This window comes from Prosopis cineraria, unplaced genomic scaffold, assembly GCF_029017545.1.
Source record: "Prosopis cineraria cultivar Desert tree isolate PC_DT_omini unplaced genomic scaffold, ASM2901754v1 PC3, whole genome shotgun sequence".
Taxonomy (NCBI): Eukaryota; Viridiplantae; Streptophyta; class Magnoliopsida; order Fabales; family Fabaceae; genus Prosopis; species Prosopis cineraria.
The window spans coordinates 21,713,370-21,729,771 of NW_026555334.1; the positions used below are offsets into that span (position 1 = coordinate 21,713,370).

Below are 16,402 nucleotides of genomic sequence, written 5' to 3' on the forward strand. Positions count from 1 at the left end.
CTTCAACAAATAGATAGAGATAGCTAAGTTCAAGTTTCTCAACAAATAATGGAACAGTCCTTCGATAAACAGTGAGATAAGGCTAGCTTTTGTGCACAAAAGACGATCATAAATTATCACTTAGATTTATTTACTCCTCTTTTTAAGCAAATTCTCGCCAAATAATCATACAATGTATGATGTTTATTTGTTTTACAAATTCATAGATCAATGACTTATTGGGTTACAATCCAAATCTAATCCCTATGAGCACTTTTAATACTTTTATGATTACTCTTTTTTTTTTTTCAACAACTCCAACACATAATGTGTACAACACACAATCATCACATCACTTATAATATAGATTCTCCTTATCACAATCATTGCATACACTTTATAACTTCTCATTCCAATGCACTTTATAAAGTAAAAACACTTAAAAGTTCACTTTACAATTATAAACAATATAAATTTGATAAAACTCATATGATTCATAATATATTCCTAATCAGAAATTCAATTATTCACATCAATGATTTTATTTTTAATTATTTTAAAAGAGATTTTTTTTTGATTATTCCAAATCTTTGAGAGGTCAAAGGTTTACTTCTCAATAACTTGCTTATGAACTTGTTCTCCAAGCCAATATGGTGCAAGAACGATTAATCTATAATTAATCAAGTTCAAACTTATCAACATTTTTATATACATATTTTCAACTCTCATTTTTCATTTCTAAAATATCTAAAGACTTCATTTCTTACATTTATGCATACTCATTATGTGTATTAATTTTATCAATCCCCAAATAATATCATTAAACTCTCTTTAGGTCATTAATATCGACCAACAATCACAAACATTCATAATTAATGTCCTAATTTTGAATGTGCCTCACTAACTAAAAGTACATAAAATCCTTAATCATTAGTTTTAATATCTTAAATAATTTTATTAATTCTATTTGAGTTACTTATATGGATCAAAAATAATATCTCATTATTAACTCTTAATCAAGAAAATGAGTTGGAAAGAAAGAAGAATAAGTTTATAGATTTACCTTTAGGCTTTAGGGTTTAATAGCTCGTGTTCTCTCTCTTTTCTTTCCCTTTTCTCCTCATCTAATCGTGCTTTATTTCTACGGAAAATAGGTTGCGCATAAGGAGCACGTCATATGCATCCCGACATATGATATAGAGAGGCTCATTCTCGGCACTTTTAATCAATTTTGTCAACTCTTTTTTTTTTGGCATGGAGGAAAGAACTATGATTTTTCCTCACGTTCGGGACGGATAACATTGACGTCAGCATAAACCCTCGCCTGAGAGGAGGCGCCTGGGCGGCAAGTTGATTGTCCAATCTTCTGTGCCAGGGTGTTAGGCTATGACGGTGGTCGCAGGCGGCCTTCGTGTGGCTGCGGTGGTGGATGGTATTTGTGAGGGCGTGAAAGCGGAGTTGCGGCTGGACGCAGCGAAGTGACGGAAGGCAGTAGTGTGAGGAAATGAGTGAGAGGATGGCGCGAGATTTGAATTCCAGAAAGAGCACGAGAATGAAAACGAAGGATTAGGGCGAAATTGATCTGTGGCGCGAGGAGGTCAATTGTAATGGCCTTATGGCTACCATTTGATTGTCACTGACGCCACCGGTTAGGGGCATTTTGGTAAATATACTCTGGGACAGCTATTATTGGATTTTGTGGGACTTTCTATTGATTAGAATTCCTCTGTGGGAACTCTTGATTCTCCCTAATTAAAACGCAGGAGGGAGGGAAAAGAGCACTTTCGTGGGAGCACAGAGAAAGGGAAGAAAACGATGCCAGTTGCTACGCGAGAGACGTCTGATGCCAGAATTATTGCTCACGTAGATATGGATTGCTTCTACGTTCAAGGTAGCAATTCCTCTTTCTCTTTTTCTTCAGATTTTTATCATTTACTTTTTTTTGGGTTGTTGTATTTTTTTTGGTTTTCCTTTTACGAAGTTAATTAGGGTTCGACAATGGGTTGAAAATCGTTGCAGATGCGAATTCTATCAAAACCAAACATGTTTACTTACCTCCTCTGATTGTCATGCTGTGGCGTAAATATTTAAACCCGATCTTTCGCAATTGTAGCCTCCCGGAAATCCTTACCCAGTTGTTCTTTTAATTTTAAACTTTTTCCCCTTGTTTCCAGCCTTTAGATTGAGTGCCCCTTCAATCCTTAAAGGTTAGATTGCATCAGTTACTAGCTTGCTACTAATAGTACTGCACTTAAGGTTTTGCCATTTACTGTAAGATGGAAGACAGATGGGACCACAATGATGTGTTTCTATAGTCATTTCGATATGCATATGATTCTGTAAACTGTGATTAAGATAATTTGGCTGAGGCAAGATTTGTCTGTCGTATTGAATTAAACTATGGGTTATTTCCTCACTTGTGTTAATACAATGTAGATAATCAAGGAACCTCCGTTTATGAACTGAGAAATACTTCTTTTAATCCATATTAGCAGATGGTCGAAACTTGAAAGTGTTATTTATTTAGTAATTCTGGTGTTGCCCTGGAAATTCAAATGATGGAGCTTTTGTTTCTGCTTATGTATGATATGCATATCTTGAGAGTTGAATACATCTAACTGTTGTTGGGGCTAAGACTTGTATTCTTTAGGACTGCATAATAGTTCGTGTGTATTGTCTTTTCAAGTATTTATCTCTGTTGTTGAAGAATATTATCTCTTTTCTATTCAGAATTTTATTTTCAATAAAATTCAACGTTGTATTTATCTCTTTGTTTCAATTTGCATCAGCTCATTGTTGTATTATATTTTCTTGCAGTTGAACAGCGAAAGCAGCCAAATTTAAGGGGCTTGCCTACTGCTGTCATTCAATACAACTCGTATAAAGGTGGTGCCTTAATTGCTGTGAGCTATGAAGCCCGTAAATATGGTGTGAAGCGGTAAGGATGCTGCATAAAGAGAGTGCTTTAAATCTTTAACAATTAGAACTTAACCATTCACTGAATTTCTTCAGTTCAATGAGAGGTGATGAAGCACAGGAAGTGTGCCCCCAAATTCAACTGGTTCAAGTCCCAGTAGCACGTGGTAAAGCTGATCTCAACACATACCGTAATGCAGGTTCAGAGGTGATTTAAGAAAGAAGTTTAACTACCTTAAAATGTGTTTTCAGCGGGACCATTTTACTGAGGTTGAAATCACTGAATTTCATGTTGACCAGGTTGTATCAGTCCTTGCAAGGAAAGGTCGTTGTGAGAGGGCTTCAATTGATGAGGTGTATATAGACCTCACTGAAGCTGCTGAAACAATGCTAAAGGAAGCTTCTCTAGAAAACCTGGATGATATTCATGAGGAGGTTCTCAAGTCACATGTTTTGGGGCTTCATGTTGAGGTCAGAGAATGCTTAAAGATGTTTTACTTTCCATGCTCTTTTACTGAAGTAAGACGGAATATTTATATTGTAAATTTGGTAAAGGAATATTCGACAATAATTTGGAAGTGAAATTGAGAGATCAAATTATACCTCAAGTGGAAAAGTTTAGATATTTGGGAGCCATTATTCAAAATGATGGTGAAATCAGTGGAGATATTTCACATAGAATTCAAGCTGGGTAGTTTAATTGGAGAAAAGCTAAAGGAGTTATTTGCGACCGTAAGGTGCCTAATAAACTTAAAGGAAAGTTTTATCGCACTGCTATCAGACCGGCAATGTTATATAGTAGTGAATGCTGGGCTCTAACGGGACAGCAAGAGCATAAAGTTGGAGTAGCAGAGATGAGAATGTTACGATGGATGTGCGGACATACACGTAAAGATAAAATTCGAAATGAGCACGTACGCGAAAAAGTGAGGGTGGCACCTATTGAGGAAAAAATGGTAGAAAATTGGTTGAGATGGTTTGGGCATGTACAAAGAAGACCAAGGGAGGCACCAGTGAGAAGAGTGGAACATATAACTTTGAGTCCGATTAAGAGAGGTAGAGGAAGGCCTAAGAGAACACTCTTGGAAGTTGTTGAACGCGATCTCTTAATTAATAATATTCCTAAAAGCTTGATAAATGATAAAGCACAATGACGTCTTGCAATCCATGTAGCCGACCCCACCTAGTGGGATAAAGGCTTGTTGTTGTTGCTGTTGTTGTTGCTCTTTTACTTAATTTTAAGGAAGCTTTTCTTGTGTTTTCTGTATGCTTTACTTAATAAGTTTATTTATTTCTATTTCCTGCATTAATGCTAAATTGATGGGTGTTCTTTTTAAATTAATTAACATATAAAATCTATTGGAAGTTGTACAATTCATACATCCTTGACTCCATGCGGTGTATGGGTTCATATCTAGTTATGATAACATTGTAAATAACTTTAATGTCTGACTATACGTTATTTTTCTTTCCAAATAAAATTTATAGCCAGCCAGGCTGAGAGGCATGACCATGCGAACTTTACTGATTTTTTTTTTTGGCATTTAGGATGGAAATGATGCCAAAGAAGAAGTTAGGAAGTGGCTTTGCAGGAGTGATGCTGATTACCATGATAAACTATTAGCTTGTGGGGCCATCATTGTTGCTGAACTCAGGATTCAAGTGTTGAAAGAAACTGAATTCACATGTTCTGCTGGTATTGCTCATAACAAGGTGAGAAGCAGGCTCGGCATGCTTTGATGTCTTTTCTTTAGTCTATAACTAGAAACTTTCTGCTTAAAGATACTTCCTTGATCTTTTTTGTTGCCATTGACTTGTGTCATTTTGTTCACAGATGCTTGCTAAACTTGCTAGTGCTATGAACAAACCTGCACAACAAACTATTGTACCACATTCATCTGTCAAAGGATTGCTTGAGTCTTTTCCAATAAAGAAAATGTATGCAATTAATTATACTTTATAATTTATTGTGTCAAATTACCAAGTCACATTGGCTTAACTTTTATGCCATACCCTATTGTGCTACATTTTGTTATGTTTTTGATGATATCAACAAAGCAAATTTTAATAGTGCGTAATGTTGAATTTGGTTTCCAGGAAACAGCTTGGGGGGAAGCTGGGGAGTTCTTTGCAAAGTGATCTTGGTGTCAACACTGTTGGTGAGTTGCTTCAGTTTTCAGAGGAGAAGCTACAACAGCATTATGGGATCAATACAGGGTGCGCATCTACATTTTAGCAATGCTTTTTATGTTCTGCATTTCTTGAACTTGTAGATTGTAAGTGGCCATATATCATTGAATTGTTTATGCAATCTTGTATTTTTAAACTACCAGTTTGTCTCCTTATTTAATATGATGCCATGTATTACCCCAATGTAGAAGGCATGATTATTTTAAATCAAATCACGAGGCATTGTGAGCATTTTATGTTTTGTGCATATATAACGCCTTGGTTTACTATTTTTCATGGCTATTAGTTGTCCATTTGTGTGTCTTTATAGCAATCTGTAATCCACTATTCCTGATTCTAGCCGTTACAGTAATGCAGTACTTGGCTGTGGTATATTGCAAGAGGAATCAGTGGGGAAGAAGTGGAAGGGCGTCTACTACCCAAGAGCCATGGTTCTGGCAAAACATTTCCTGGGCCTCAGGCTTTGAAGACAATTGCATTAGTAATTATCCTCTTCTGACCTTGTCTACTTGATTTACAGTGGTACTACTTTCTGCAGCATGGCATCGAAATAGCTATTAAACAGAAATAGCTTCTATCAATATAAGATGTCATTTGATGCACTAGATCCCTAACTATGGAAAGTTGTAGCTAGATTAAGTTGTTATAGTTGGAAATGCTTTAACCATGATGCCTTGGAAGTGTTAATATTTAAAGCTCGTCTGTTGAGGGTTAGTGGTATTGTATGTCTGCAATGTGCAGCGGTTAAAAATTCCATCCTAAACTGCAACCTAATAAATCTGTGATGGTTTGATGTTCTTCAACATCCACGTTTTAGAAGCCATTCCATTTATGGTCTATGTCTAACTGTCAATGCAAGAATTTTTTCCTTTTTTTTTTTTTTAAAGGAAGCATTCATTTTTCAGTTCATTTTTTTTTTGAAAATACTTCAATTGGTACACGCAAGAAATAGGCCAATTCCGCCACTTTTTGTTCAACTTCTCGTGGAGTCAAATTCTCATCAGTACAAGTCAAGGGAATAGCCTCTATATGAAATGCTAACGTGAATGGAAAAGGGAACGTTTGAATACCATCTATTAACATCACTGAAGACATTGTTACAGTACTTTTCCAGAGTGAATGGGCTTCTAGGTGTGGTATTTCATTAGTGATTCTTTCAGGACCGTGGCTTGTCACATGAGTTTGAATTTCATATTTTCGTTTGGTCTTGAAATTTGATAAAGTGTGCCCAAAATTTGTATCTGTCTTTTGGCTTTTGAGGTCATTTCAACAAATACATTTCTGATCATTTAATTACACCTTTTACTATAGAGATATTCCTTGATAATCTGCTGTCAGATTTGCAAGTATGGCAACTATCTCTGTCAATAATGTATTGAATCTTAAAGAGCCTCTTTCTTCCTGCATCGTCTGCATGATTCTACCAATTCTTCTATAGCTGCTGAGATCTGCCACTTCTCCCTTCCCTTTTTCATGCAAGTTTCAACTGTCAAATTGATGTTGGCTCTTAAAGAACCTCCAATATATGTGTGCAGGCTGAGGTGCTTTTTTTTTTTTTTTTTGGTGAAAATAGGTTGAGATTCATATCACTGACTACTATGGAAATATACTTTTCTATATTAAGCAGTGAATTGACCCTTTTCTGATGCTATCCCAATGCCTTGCGACAGGAACAGTACATGCCCTACATTTTGCTGCATGAACATCATGTAATGAGATCAAATTATTTTCTTGAAGAAGGAAATATATAATTATAAGGAACTCCTTTAATGTAATCACAAAAAAGAGGGACAGATATTAAAGAAGATATGCCCATGTGGCTAAACATAGTTCAGTTTAAACTTGAAGGCACTGCAAATCTGCAATTCCATACGATGGTTCAAACACCCCCCTTTCTGTCTTTTCTTGGTTCAGTTTCCTATTATTTTATCTGTTATTGCTTATTGGATCAGATCCTTTCATTGCCCCAAAGTAAACTAAATGCCTTTGGCTCTTTTCAATTTTTATTTTATTTTTTCAAATGAGTTTAGGTACTGGCAGGCTTCGTTCGGAAATAGGTTATTGGGTTTCTATTAGTTAGATTAATTGGAACTTGATTCTTGGTTTCACATGCAATAAAGTCAATTTCATTACATTGCTTTGTATAATTATTTGTTTCTTTCCTCAGGTTCAGCACTGGCTTAATCAACTGTGTGAAGAGCTGAGTGAACGTCTTCAATCTGACTTGGATCAAAATAAACGGATTGCGCGTACACTGACTCTTCATGCTAGAGCATATAAGGTAGCTTTTCAATAACCGATATGTGCGTCATTTTCTATATTTAGATGCATTTTCACTTTTTCATAGACAATATGAAATTTTATTCTATTTTATCTTAAACTATTGAGGTTTTTCTTTGGCAGTCAGGTGATTCAGATTCACATAAAAACTTCCCTTCTAAATCTTGTCCTCTAAGATATGGGACTGCAAAGATTCAAGAAGATGCTTTAAATCTATTTCAAGCTGGATTACGTGAATATATTAGCTTTTACAGCAATAAAACACAAGGAAGCCAAAACAACAGTTGGGGAATAACATCACTTTCTGTTGGTGCAAGTAAAATTGTCACCATACCATCTGTAAGTTTGAATTGATTGTGTAAACTTGTGGCATCTGAGGGCTCATCTCAAAACAGTGATCTATAGAGCTAGATTTTAAAGTTAAAAAAATTGTCTGCAATTCTTCTCAGAAAATGATATTTGTTGGTTCCCTCTGTTTTCAATATAACTTGGGCTGTTAATTTGTTCTTCGTTTCATTTAGATGCTTTCACATGTTGACATATTTGTTAGAAGCATTTGAATTGGACTAGATCAGTTGCCATGATAATATGAGGTCGTCAAGACGTCAACTACTAATGTTTGTCTACCTTTTCACTTTGAAATTTTTGAGCATTACACAAAATCTACCCTCAATTAAGTTGGGCCGAATTACATCTAATATTCCTTTTGTTTTACATTACGCATGGCTCCCATCACGTTTGATGTGTATTTCAAAAACCTCATTTCTAGTATATTTTTTTATAACAATAAAAATTTTCTGCGCAATATGCATTGCTTTGAAAAATAGAATTTCTTGATTATCTTTATTGTGATGTTAAGAATAAATCAAAGTCTCATGTAAATACTTAATATGAATTTAACGGTTCTATTGTTAACGATAGAATTACATCTTCATAGTCTAAAAATTTAACTTTGACAAAAAGGAAATTGAAAGTCAACTGTTTGCAGTTTATATCAAATGTCAATGAAATTTTGTATAATATTTAAAACAAGAGTGTGGCCTATATCAAGTGTAATTGAGCCAAATTCCATATGTTAGTGTAATTTAGTTTGTTGGGTGGAACAAAACAATTTTGTTGCCTAATTATTTTTAAAAATTATGTCTTTTTAACTTCATTTGTGCTAGGGAACACATTCAATTGCTAAATACTTCGGTGGGCAATTGTCACTCTCCTCATCTTTGAAACAGCCACCAGAAAATATGGTCCATGAAGCTGCTCCATCTTCGCTCTCAGGTTATGTCATATCATCAAGTTGCTTTGCTTAGTAATTTTTTCTCCTTTCCATTATAATCTGAAGGTGGTAATATGCTTAAGCAGGCAGTGAAAGTTGTTCGGGATTGAATTCATACGAGTCACAGCTTGGACATCCTGAAGACACAAGAATGAAGTATCCAAAGGCTAGTTTTGGTCAACAGGTTGATCAAAGCCCTTATGTGGACTTAATGAAATGATTCACTAGTTTGATTGCTGTCTATATTATTTCAGAAACATGAAATAACCCACTAATTTGATTCGATTGCTTTCATATAATAGCTTACTAAATGACTGACTTTTATTTTGGTCAACTGAACAACTTGTGTGCTTATTTAATTACCTTCATTCAGTGTCATCTCCTAATCCTAGGATTCCAAATCTGTATAAATTTTGGTTGGTTAAAAGATGTTCTTCAAGATGGCTTACTAGCCTTTGCTGCAGTTATTTCTAGTATGTATTAATCATCTTTTTAGGACTCTTGTAGCTTGTTCCAGTTTTTGATAGCCTGTCACACTGGTATTTCCAAAGTTGAAGACGGACAACGCCAAAATGAAGCCTATAAAAATATAGGATAGTGTGTAACTGGTAAAATGGGTTTTATTTCTGCCCAGGAGTTACACCTGCATCTAAGCCCCTTATTTTCTCTGTGCTTTATGTTCTAAACTTTCCACTTCTGCTAGGCCCTCCTACTAGACACATGGGCTACCTGATATTTATTGTTATAATCTCATCCTGAAGTAATAATTGATACCATGGTCCTTGCTTATGGATACATGTCGGAGTCCCTTTAATTACATGACCTCTGTGTGATTTGATGATGATTTTGCATATAATTTTACTTCTTTACCTACATTACAATTGAAATCAATTGCTTTTATTACCCATATGAAAATTCTGTGTTAGCAGAAAACACGTGGAATCATATTTTTAAAAGTAAAATATATAGTTGCAGGACTCATCTTGCAACTTATCCAGGCAGGGAGATGGCTTGACTGAAGAATCTTCCCTTTTTTCAACCCAAGGTACAATACTGTCTTTAATTCCTATATTCTTCATTTATCTCCCTCTTCCCCTCTCCTCATCTGACATTGTGACCAGTGGCAGCTTTTTATTCAAGAAATGAAAATGGATCGGCAGAGGGAGCTCCGCGACAGAGTTTTCCTGTGGAAGAACCTAGGCGCATTCACAATATGCCTACATCGAAAGCAGTTGAGAAGAAAAATACAGCTAAAGAAAAGGTTCTGTTTGCTTTGTGAGATTATTTTTAAATGCATTGCGAAGAAACGTAGGTAGGGTTTGGGTGTTAGATTTGGATTTGAATTTAAACTTAGAATCTCACCTTTAAAATTCATGTATTTAAAATCCTTTATTTATATGGTATAAAAAAAATTTCAAATTCAAAGACAATGAAAAAGAAAGATGTGAATGAAAATGGAAAGAGAATGAAGGGTTAGAGTAGTTAGCATTTCAAATAACTAGGATGTTAGGAAGGATTTAAAATTAAAAAGATATTATAATAAAATATGGATTTTAATTTGGATGAAATCCAAATTCATCAATTTTGATGGATCTAGATGATGAATTTGGTTCAAATATAAGTCCCCATGCATCCATACCTAATATTAAAGATCTTTATCATGTGAGACTCTATCGTGGGATCAAATAAAACCACTTCTTTTATCCTAACTGAGTTTCTGCTACTATTACTTCCGGGGAAACAGAAGGAATGATCATTTCAAGTTCCAGTTCATGTTTATTGTTAATATGGAGCTTGAACCATCAATATAATGTTAATGTAATTTTGTTAAACATCTTCAATTATCAAAATCAATTTCAGAAAATATTATCCAAACATCATCACATTTTGTTAATCAAATTTTTTTGTAATTAATTTTTGCCAATTAAAATCGAAACACATCCGAACTTCTTTTCTATATATATGGCTACAGGGTAATTGTTCAATTTTAAAATTTTTCAAGAATTACCATGATCATTGCACTTCTTTGGAGAAGCAGCATGCTACTAATGCCCAAGGTGGAAAAGCATCATCAATCGGTAATCTTCTAATCCATTTGCTTTTATCATTACACGCACATGTAGAGATGTATCAAGTGAGATATGGGACGTCTTGTAAGATGTGAGAGAAACAACTTATCGTTGTTATATTACAAATGAACGGTCAAGATTAATGAAAAATCATGGGTTAAAGGGCAATTAATGTTTTGAGAATGAAAACTTTTTTTTTTTTTTTGGCACGATCTCCTCCTAAACTTTTAAAAACAATGTAATGTAACTCATACCATTAATATAAGTTAATTTTGACTGTTGGTTGTCTAGAAAATGATAGAAAAAGACTAAGATAATTATAGAAAATACTCAAGAAAATTTCAGACAATGACTTAAAATGACCAAATATTTTTTTGGTAATTATAGTTTAGGAGTCAAATTGCTATGTAACCCAAAACTCATTATACAAGTGTAATAAATCTCATGATTTTGCATTATTGATCTGTGATTTCTCCAATGCACGCCCTCCCTTTTGTCTTCCTTATTCATTAAGCGATATAAATCTGCAGGATCTGGGTCGAATTGCAGTAGTGATTCAACATATAACAATCAAGTTCAAGTTGAGTTATTGGAAGAGACCCATTGCGAAGAAACTGGAACAACCAATGGTGGAAGCAGTTCAGGTCATGTGGTGGAGGGGGGACAATCATGGAGTTACAGAATGGAGGAGATTGACCCCTCTGTCGTTGATGAGTTGCCGCCAGAAATTCAACAGGAGGTTCGGGCCTGGCTCAGGCCCATTAAGCGGCCTAATGTGGTGAAAAGAGGTTCTGTCATTACTCACTATTTCTCTAGCAACAAGAATTGACAAAATGATTAGATTAATGGTACTGTTCTACTGTAAATATAATGACAATGATATTTGAGGCTAAAATATTAGCCTTAGGTTATATATAATGACAATGACAATGATATTTGATTTGTTTCAGCAAACAATCATCGTGTGGTGTTAAATGGGATAGGTTTAATTTTATTATTCATCCCTATAGAATCCCAAGAAAGCTGGGTTTGAAGATTCTTGTGCAAGTCGAGTTTGGATTTCTTTTTGTAAATAAATTATTGAATATAGTACTATTCATGGTTGTCAAATGAGTTAATTTTCTGATTTTGTTGTTTTTACATTTTCAATTTAGAAATCATGTTAACTTGTTCATAAATTTAAATTAGATACAAGTTCAATTATGCTTATAAGTTGACTATTTATATTTATTATTTTTATATTTTTAACTTATAAAATATTATCAACTTGCTGATAAATTTAAATTAAATATAGAATCAGTTATTGATTTTTTTTTTATTGAGTTTGAGTAAGTTAAGTATAAACCTTGTAGAATTTGGTTCATACTAGTAGTAGGATTCAGTTTTAAAAAAATTAAAATACAAAAACTAATAGTAAAAAATAAAAAATACTAAAAATAAGTTGTTTTATTTTTAAATTTTTATGTTAAGTGTGATAATTTATCAATATTTTAAAGTTTATTTAAATTAAATTATAATTTATATTCTATATTTTAATTTTTTGATCATATATTTTTAATAATCATTTATTAATAAAGATAAGTTTTTATGAATTTATGTTCAAGTCGTGAGTTTATTGGTTGCTGACGGGGGGACATTGTTGTGTGTATCTTAATTATTATCTTAATTAATCTCGATGGCACCAGACTACCCGTAGCTATTGTACGTGTCAAGTTATATAATTAGATCGTCACATGCTACTCCATTAATACAAATGAAGTTTTTTATGACATCCACTCTTTTTACCATCGCCATTAGTACTATTGCTTGAAAAGCTAGTTAATATTGCCTAAATGCCAACTACTAAATAAATACTCATGGAAATAATACAGAGATTCAATAAAAAAAATATTGAAAAACAAGAATATATGGAGGGAAAATGATCGCACAGATAAACAATAAAGTAACAATACTAATGTATTTTGTTCTTTTAGTTAGGGATTAATTTTGAAAAATATAACTATTACTCCCTATACTTTTACTTTTAACTTATTTTGGTATTAGTTTTCATATTTTTCTTCATTGCTCCTATTTTTTAAAGTTTCATTTGTTTGGAATATTAATCCTTATTTTCATTGACAGAGCTAAATTTATTTATGTATATAACTCTATTAATTCTGTTATTTTATTGAATTGATAAAATTATAATCAGTTAAATATTGTATGAGTAAAATTGTTGCTAACTTTTTTGTGTAGTCATCATGTCTTCTTTTTTCTAAAATTTTGCCCATCACACATTTAAGGATTTTAATTTAATTTTCTACTTGTTTCTTTTTGCCTTCTACTTATTTTTTATATAATTTATTATAATTATAATTTAATAAGTTAGTATGAGAAGTAACAGGATTTACATGCACATTAGCCACTATTAATTCCTTATGATCATATTTAAAAATATAGAGATTAGCATTGCAGACAAATGAAATTTAAGGGGCTATGATTAAGGAAAGAAAAGTATAAGGATTAAAATCCAAACACATTAAAAGTATAGGGACCAACACTTGCATTGCTTTTTTTTTAGGATAAAGCCAACACTTGTATTTTCCCTCTTAATTATCAAGATGAATTTTTAAAGCTTCCTCGCGGTAGATCATCAAAGATTGTGACTCTTGATACCTGGGCTAGCTTTAATTGTTAAAAGATGAAGTGGGGTATGAGTAATGGGATAAAGTTCTTATTCTGCTAATATTTCATACTCTGTTACTCATTGCAATATTACTATATTAAAGATTATTTGTTATATGTATTACATTACAGTTGGGGTGCCTGCATGAATTTCTACACTTGAAATAATTAATATTTGCTCTGTTTCTTCCTATAAGATATTTTTAGTCTTTTAGAGAGTGCGGTGTTCATACTTCATATACATAAGATGATTTAAAAAATTTTATGATAATTTTAGTATCATCCACTGACAATGGGCATAAAACTTCCTCAATGACTAAATAAAAAAACAAGGGAAAATGACAATTAAGTATCCCTAAAGATATTAATCTTAGTCGGGGACCATAAAATATAGAAATCCCAATTAAAATTGGGATTTAAAAAAATGCAAATTGTCGAAAATACCCTTGAGAGAAAAATATACCCTTGCAGTGCAGCCCTATTTGCTCTGTTTCGGCATCTCCTTCGTGTTGCTTTCATTCTCACTTGTCCTTGTTCTTTGTCATTCCTTGACGTGTCCATATTAGCTCTAGGGTTGTGTCAATCACCGATGACAGGTCTACTACAATGTTGGTCCCCATTTTTTTGCTACACCCCTTGCCATTGCTCCGTCGCATTCTCTGCCATAGCTCCAACTGCCATTGCTCGCATTTGAGGTCTCCTATACTTTGCACAGCTGCAAAGGTTAGGATTTTTATCTATAAAGTCTGAAGCTTATAATATGTTGTGGTTTTCAATTTTGGTGAGTATAGGAAGAAATTTTCCATCGATAAATGTCAACTTTAAAAGGTGAAGTTGGATCAATGCAGGTCAGGGAACCTCCCATTCAAGATATGATGCTTTTGGATAATGTTTGTTTGTGGTAGAAATTAGTAATTTGTCGAGCTGAAATTGTAATAGAAAATAGCAGTTACTCATTTTTCCAGTTCAAAATTTTGGGTTCCTTGTATTATTTTGCATTGTTAGGCTTTACCATATATATCTCTTGGAGGACATTCCTCATTTCAGAGATGTTCTTGAAGATAAATGAAACCCTTGTATTTCTTCTGATTTAGCTGCCTTGAGTGGCTTGCAAATTTTGTTCCTTAGTTCTCACATATGCATGATCATGTTCTAACACGTTAGTTTGTTCCCTGTATCATTTATTATTTGGTGGATAGATGTATTTTGCTATGTACTTGAGGACAATAATCTGTATATTCATCATCATCCTCATCTTTTAACTTTGCCTATGTTTTGTGGTTAGTTGCAAGTCTAGATAAAGGAGGATGGTTGTGTTAGGTTTATAATAGTTAATGTAGAACTATCAAATTTTATATGAATATAGATAATTGATGCACTTTTATGTACTTTTGGTAATGCTTGGTCATTGTGCTTAAGCAACACACTTTATTTGCAAATGAAGCAAAATTATGTCATGTAATTTATATAAATATAATTGATTTTATTAAATGTGATAAAGTTGGTTGGTTGTTGATTTTATAATTTTCATGTGGCACGTTAATGGTCATTTCCATGTCTATCTCACACAACCTGTAGGTTTACAATTACAGGTTAGTTTTCCGTTATAATTTAATTTGAGTTTTTTTTAATGACGATAATCCTAATTTGCTTGTGTTCTCAGGGTCATGAATCATTGTTGGATATTTGATTATGCAATGGGTTAAGTTTTATTTTCCTGTAAAGGAATAATAATAATTTTTAATAGAGGTGAGCATATATTAGGCTGGTTAGATAGTAAATTATTTAAGACTATAATAATTGAACAAGACACTTGGTCAACTTGAGAGGGATTGAGATTAATGTATGCATGCTTATCATAAATTGATTGGAGTCTATGTAATAGATTGAATTGTGAATCAATATTTTTTATAGGAGGCAAGACATTTATATCTTTTGTACAAAGAAATTATATGAAGAAAATTCAAACTTGATGTTTGGTGAATTCAATAGTGTTATTATATGTATTTATTAGTGACGTTTGATATATTCAATAGTAGTTTATTTTTTATATACATTCTTTTTGTGTGTAGGATAATGGCCAAGACAAAAGGAAATTCTTTAAAGCAAAAAAGTTGTTCTGGCTTGAGCAAGTTTAAAGAGGTCTATCATGGCAATTATAGAACCCAAGGTCTGAAAAAACTAAATGCAGAAGTTATCACAGCATGGACAAAGCTGTCATTGAAAGAACAAGATCACTATAAGCGTCTAGCCAAGGAGGAAAATGCTAGTGTAAGAGCGTATGAGGTATGTTGTTTTTGACCTCAAGCATGAACAATGTGATGAATTTAAGTAATGGTGCTGACATGTTTTTCTTAGACATATTCCATTTGAGACAAGGTGTTCTTTGATAAAGATGAAGGAAATATTTGATTATATCAAGAAACAAAAATTCTTGAGGGATCGGGTTAATAAAATAAGTTTTGGCAAGCTTTTAAGTATCAAATGTCATGAGTTGCCTCGAGATTTATGTGAGGAAGTGATGAAGGCATTTGATCCTCCTACATCATCCCTTTTCATTAGAGGTCAAAGGAAAGTAATCAATGGCAAAGCAGTTAATGCTTATTTGGGTTGCCTAATGACAGGGAGATGGTTGATTTTAATGGGGATAAGAATAAGCTAAAGTCCTTAAACAAGGACTTTAAAAGAGTATCATACAATGTAATAAAGGACAAGATACTCTTGGGAAAAGAAAATGATAGATTTGATTTTCTCTTTATTCTATATTGCTTAGGGAATTTTATTTGTCCAAGTTTGAGTTACAAGATAAGTGACAAATTATTGAAGGTCATGTTTGGATTAAATTTGGGAATTGTATGTTATGATTAGTCATCTTTTATACTCTTTGAGCTTGGAAAAGAAGTAGCTGAATATAAAGCATGGGAGAAGAAGGATGGGCACAAAAAAACTATTAGAGGATTCTTATTTCTTCTTGTGATATGTGAATAAATTAAGATATAATTGGTTATATGTTAAATTATCTTGAATAAAA

The 16,402-nt window shown here is 33.1% G+C and overlaps 1 protein-coding gene across 5 annotated transcripts; it reads left to right on the top strand.

Moving 5' to 3' along the window:
- Positions 1-1,095: 1,095 nt before the first annotated feature.
- On the top strand, positions 1,096-11,833 carry LOC129305313 (DNA polymerase eta). Of its 5 annotated transcripts, none has more exons than XM_054945352.1 (17): positions 1,098-1,642; positions 1,743-1,870; positions 2,797-2,917; positions 2,992-3,103; positions 3,196-3,366; positions 4,444-4,608; positions 4,730-4,833; positions 4,993-5,112; positions 5,443-5,566; positions 7,253-7,366; positions 7,489-7,704; positions 8,532-8,640; positions 8,725-8,822; positions 9,608-9,683; positions 9,766-9,899; positions 10,611-10,716; positions 11,238-11,833. In XM_054945352.1, the coding sequence occupies exons 2-17, from the start codon at positions 1,795-1,797 to the stop codon at positions 11,534-11,536; spliced, it is 2,145 nt and encodes a 714-aa protein (XP_054801327.1). In that variant the 5' UTR covers positions 1,098-1,642; positions 1,743-1,794; the 3' UTR covers positions 11,537-11,833. The 5 variants fall into 5 exon arrangements, with proteins under 5 accessions (XP_054801330.1, XP_054801327.1, XP_054801328.1 ...); XM_054945353.1 differs by having other exon boundaries at positions 9,614-9,683; XM_054945350.1 differs by having other exon boundaries at positions 1,099-1,642; positions 9,760-9,899.
- The last annotated feature ends 4,569 nt before the right edge of the window (positions 11,834-16,402 follow it).

Coding starts and splice junctions, on each gene's coding strand:
- LOC129305313 (XM_054945350.1), top strand. CDS start 1,795: ATGCCAGTTGCTACGCGAGAGACGTCTGATGCCAGAATTATTGCTCAC. Junction 1,871..2,796: donor GGATTGCTTCTACGTTCAAG/GTAGCAATTCCT, acceptor ATTTTCTTGCAG/TTGAACAGCGAAAGCAGCCA. Junction 7,705..8,531: donor AAATTGTCACCATACCATCT/GTAAGTTTGAAT, acceptor CATTTGTGCTAG/GGAACACATTCAATTGCTAA.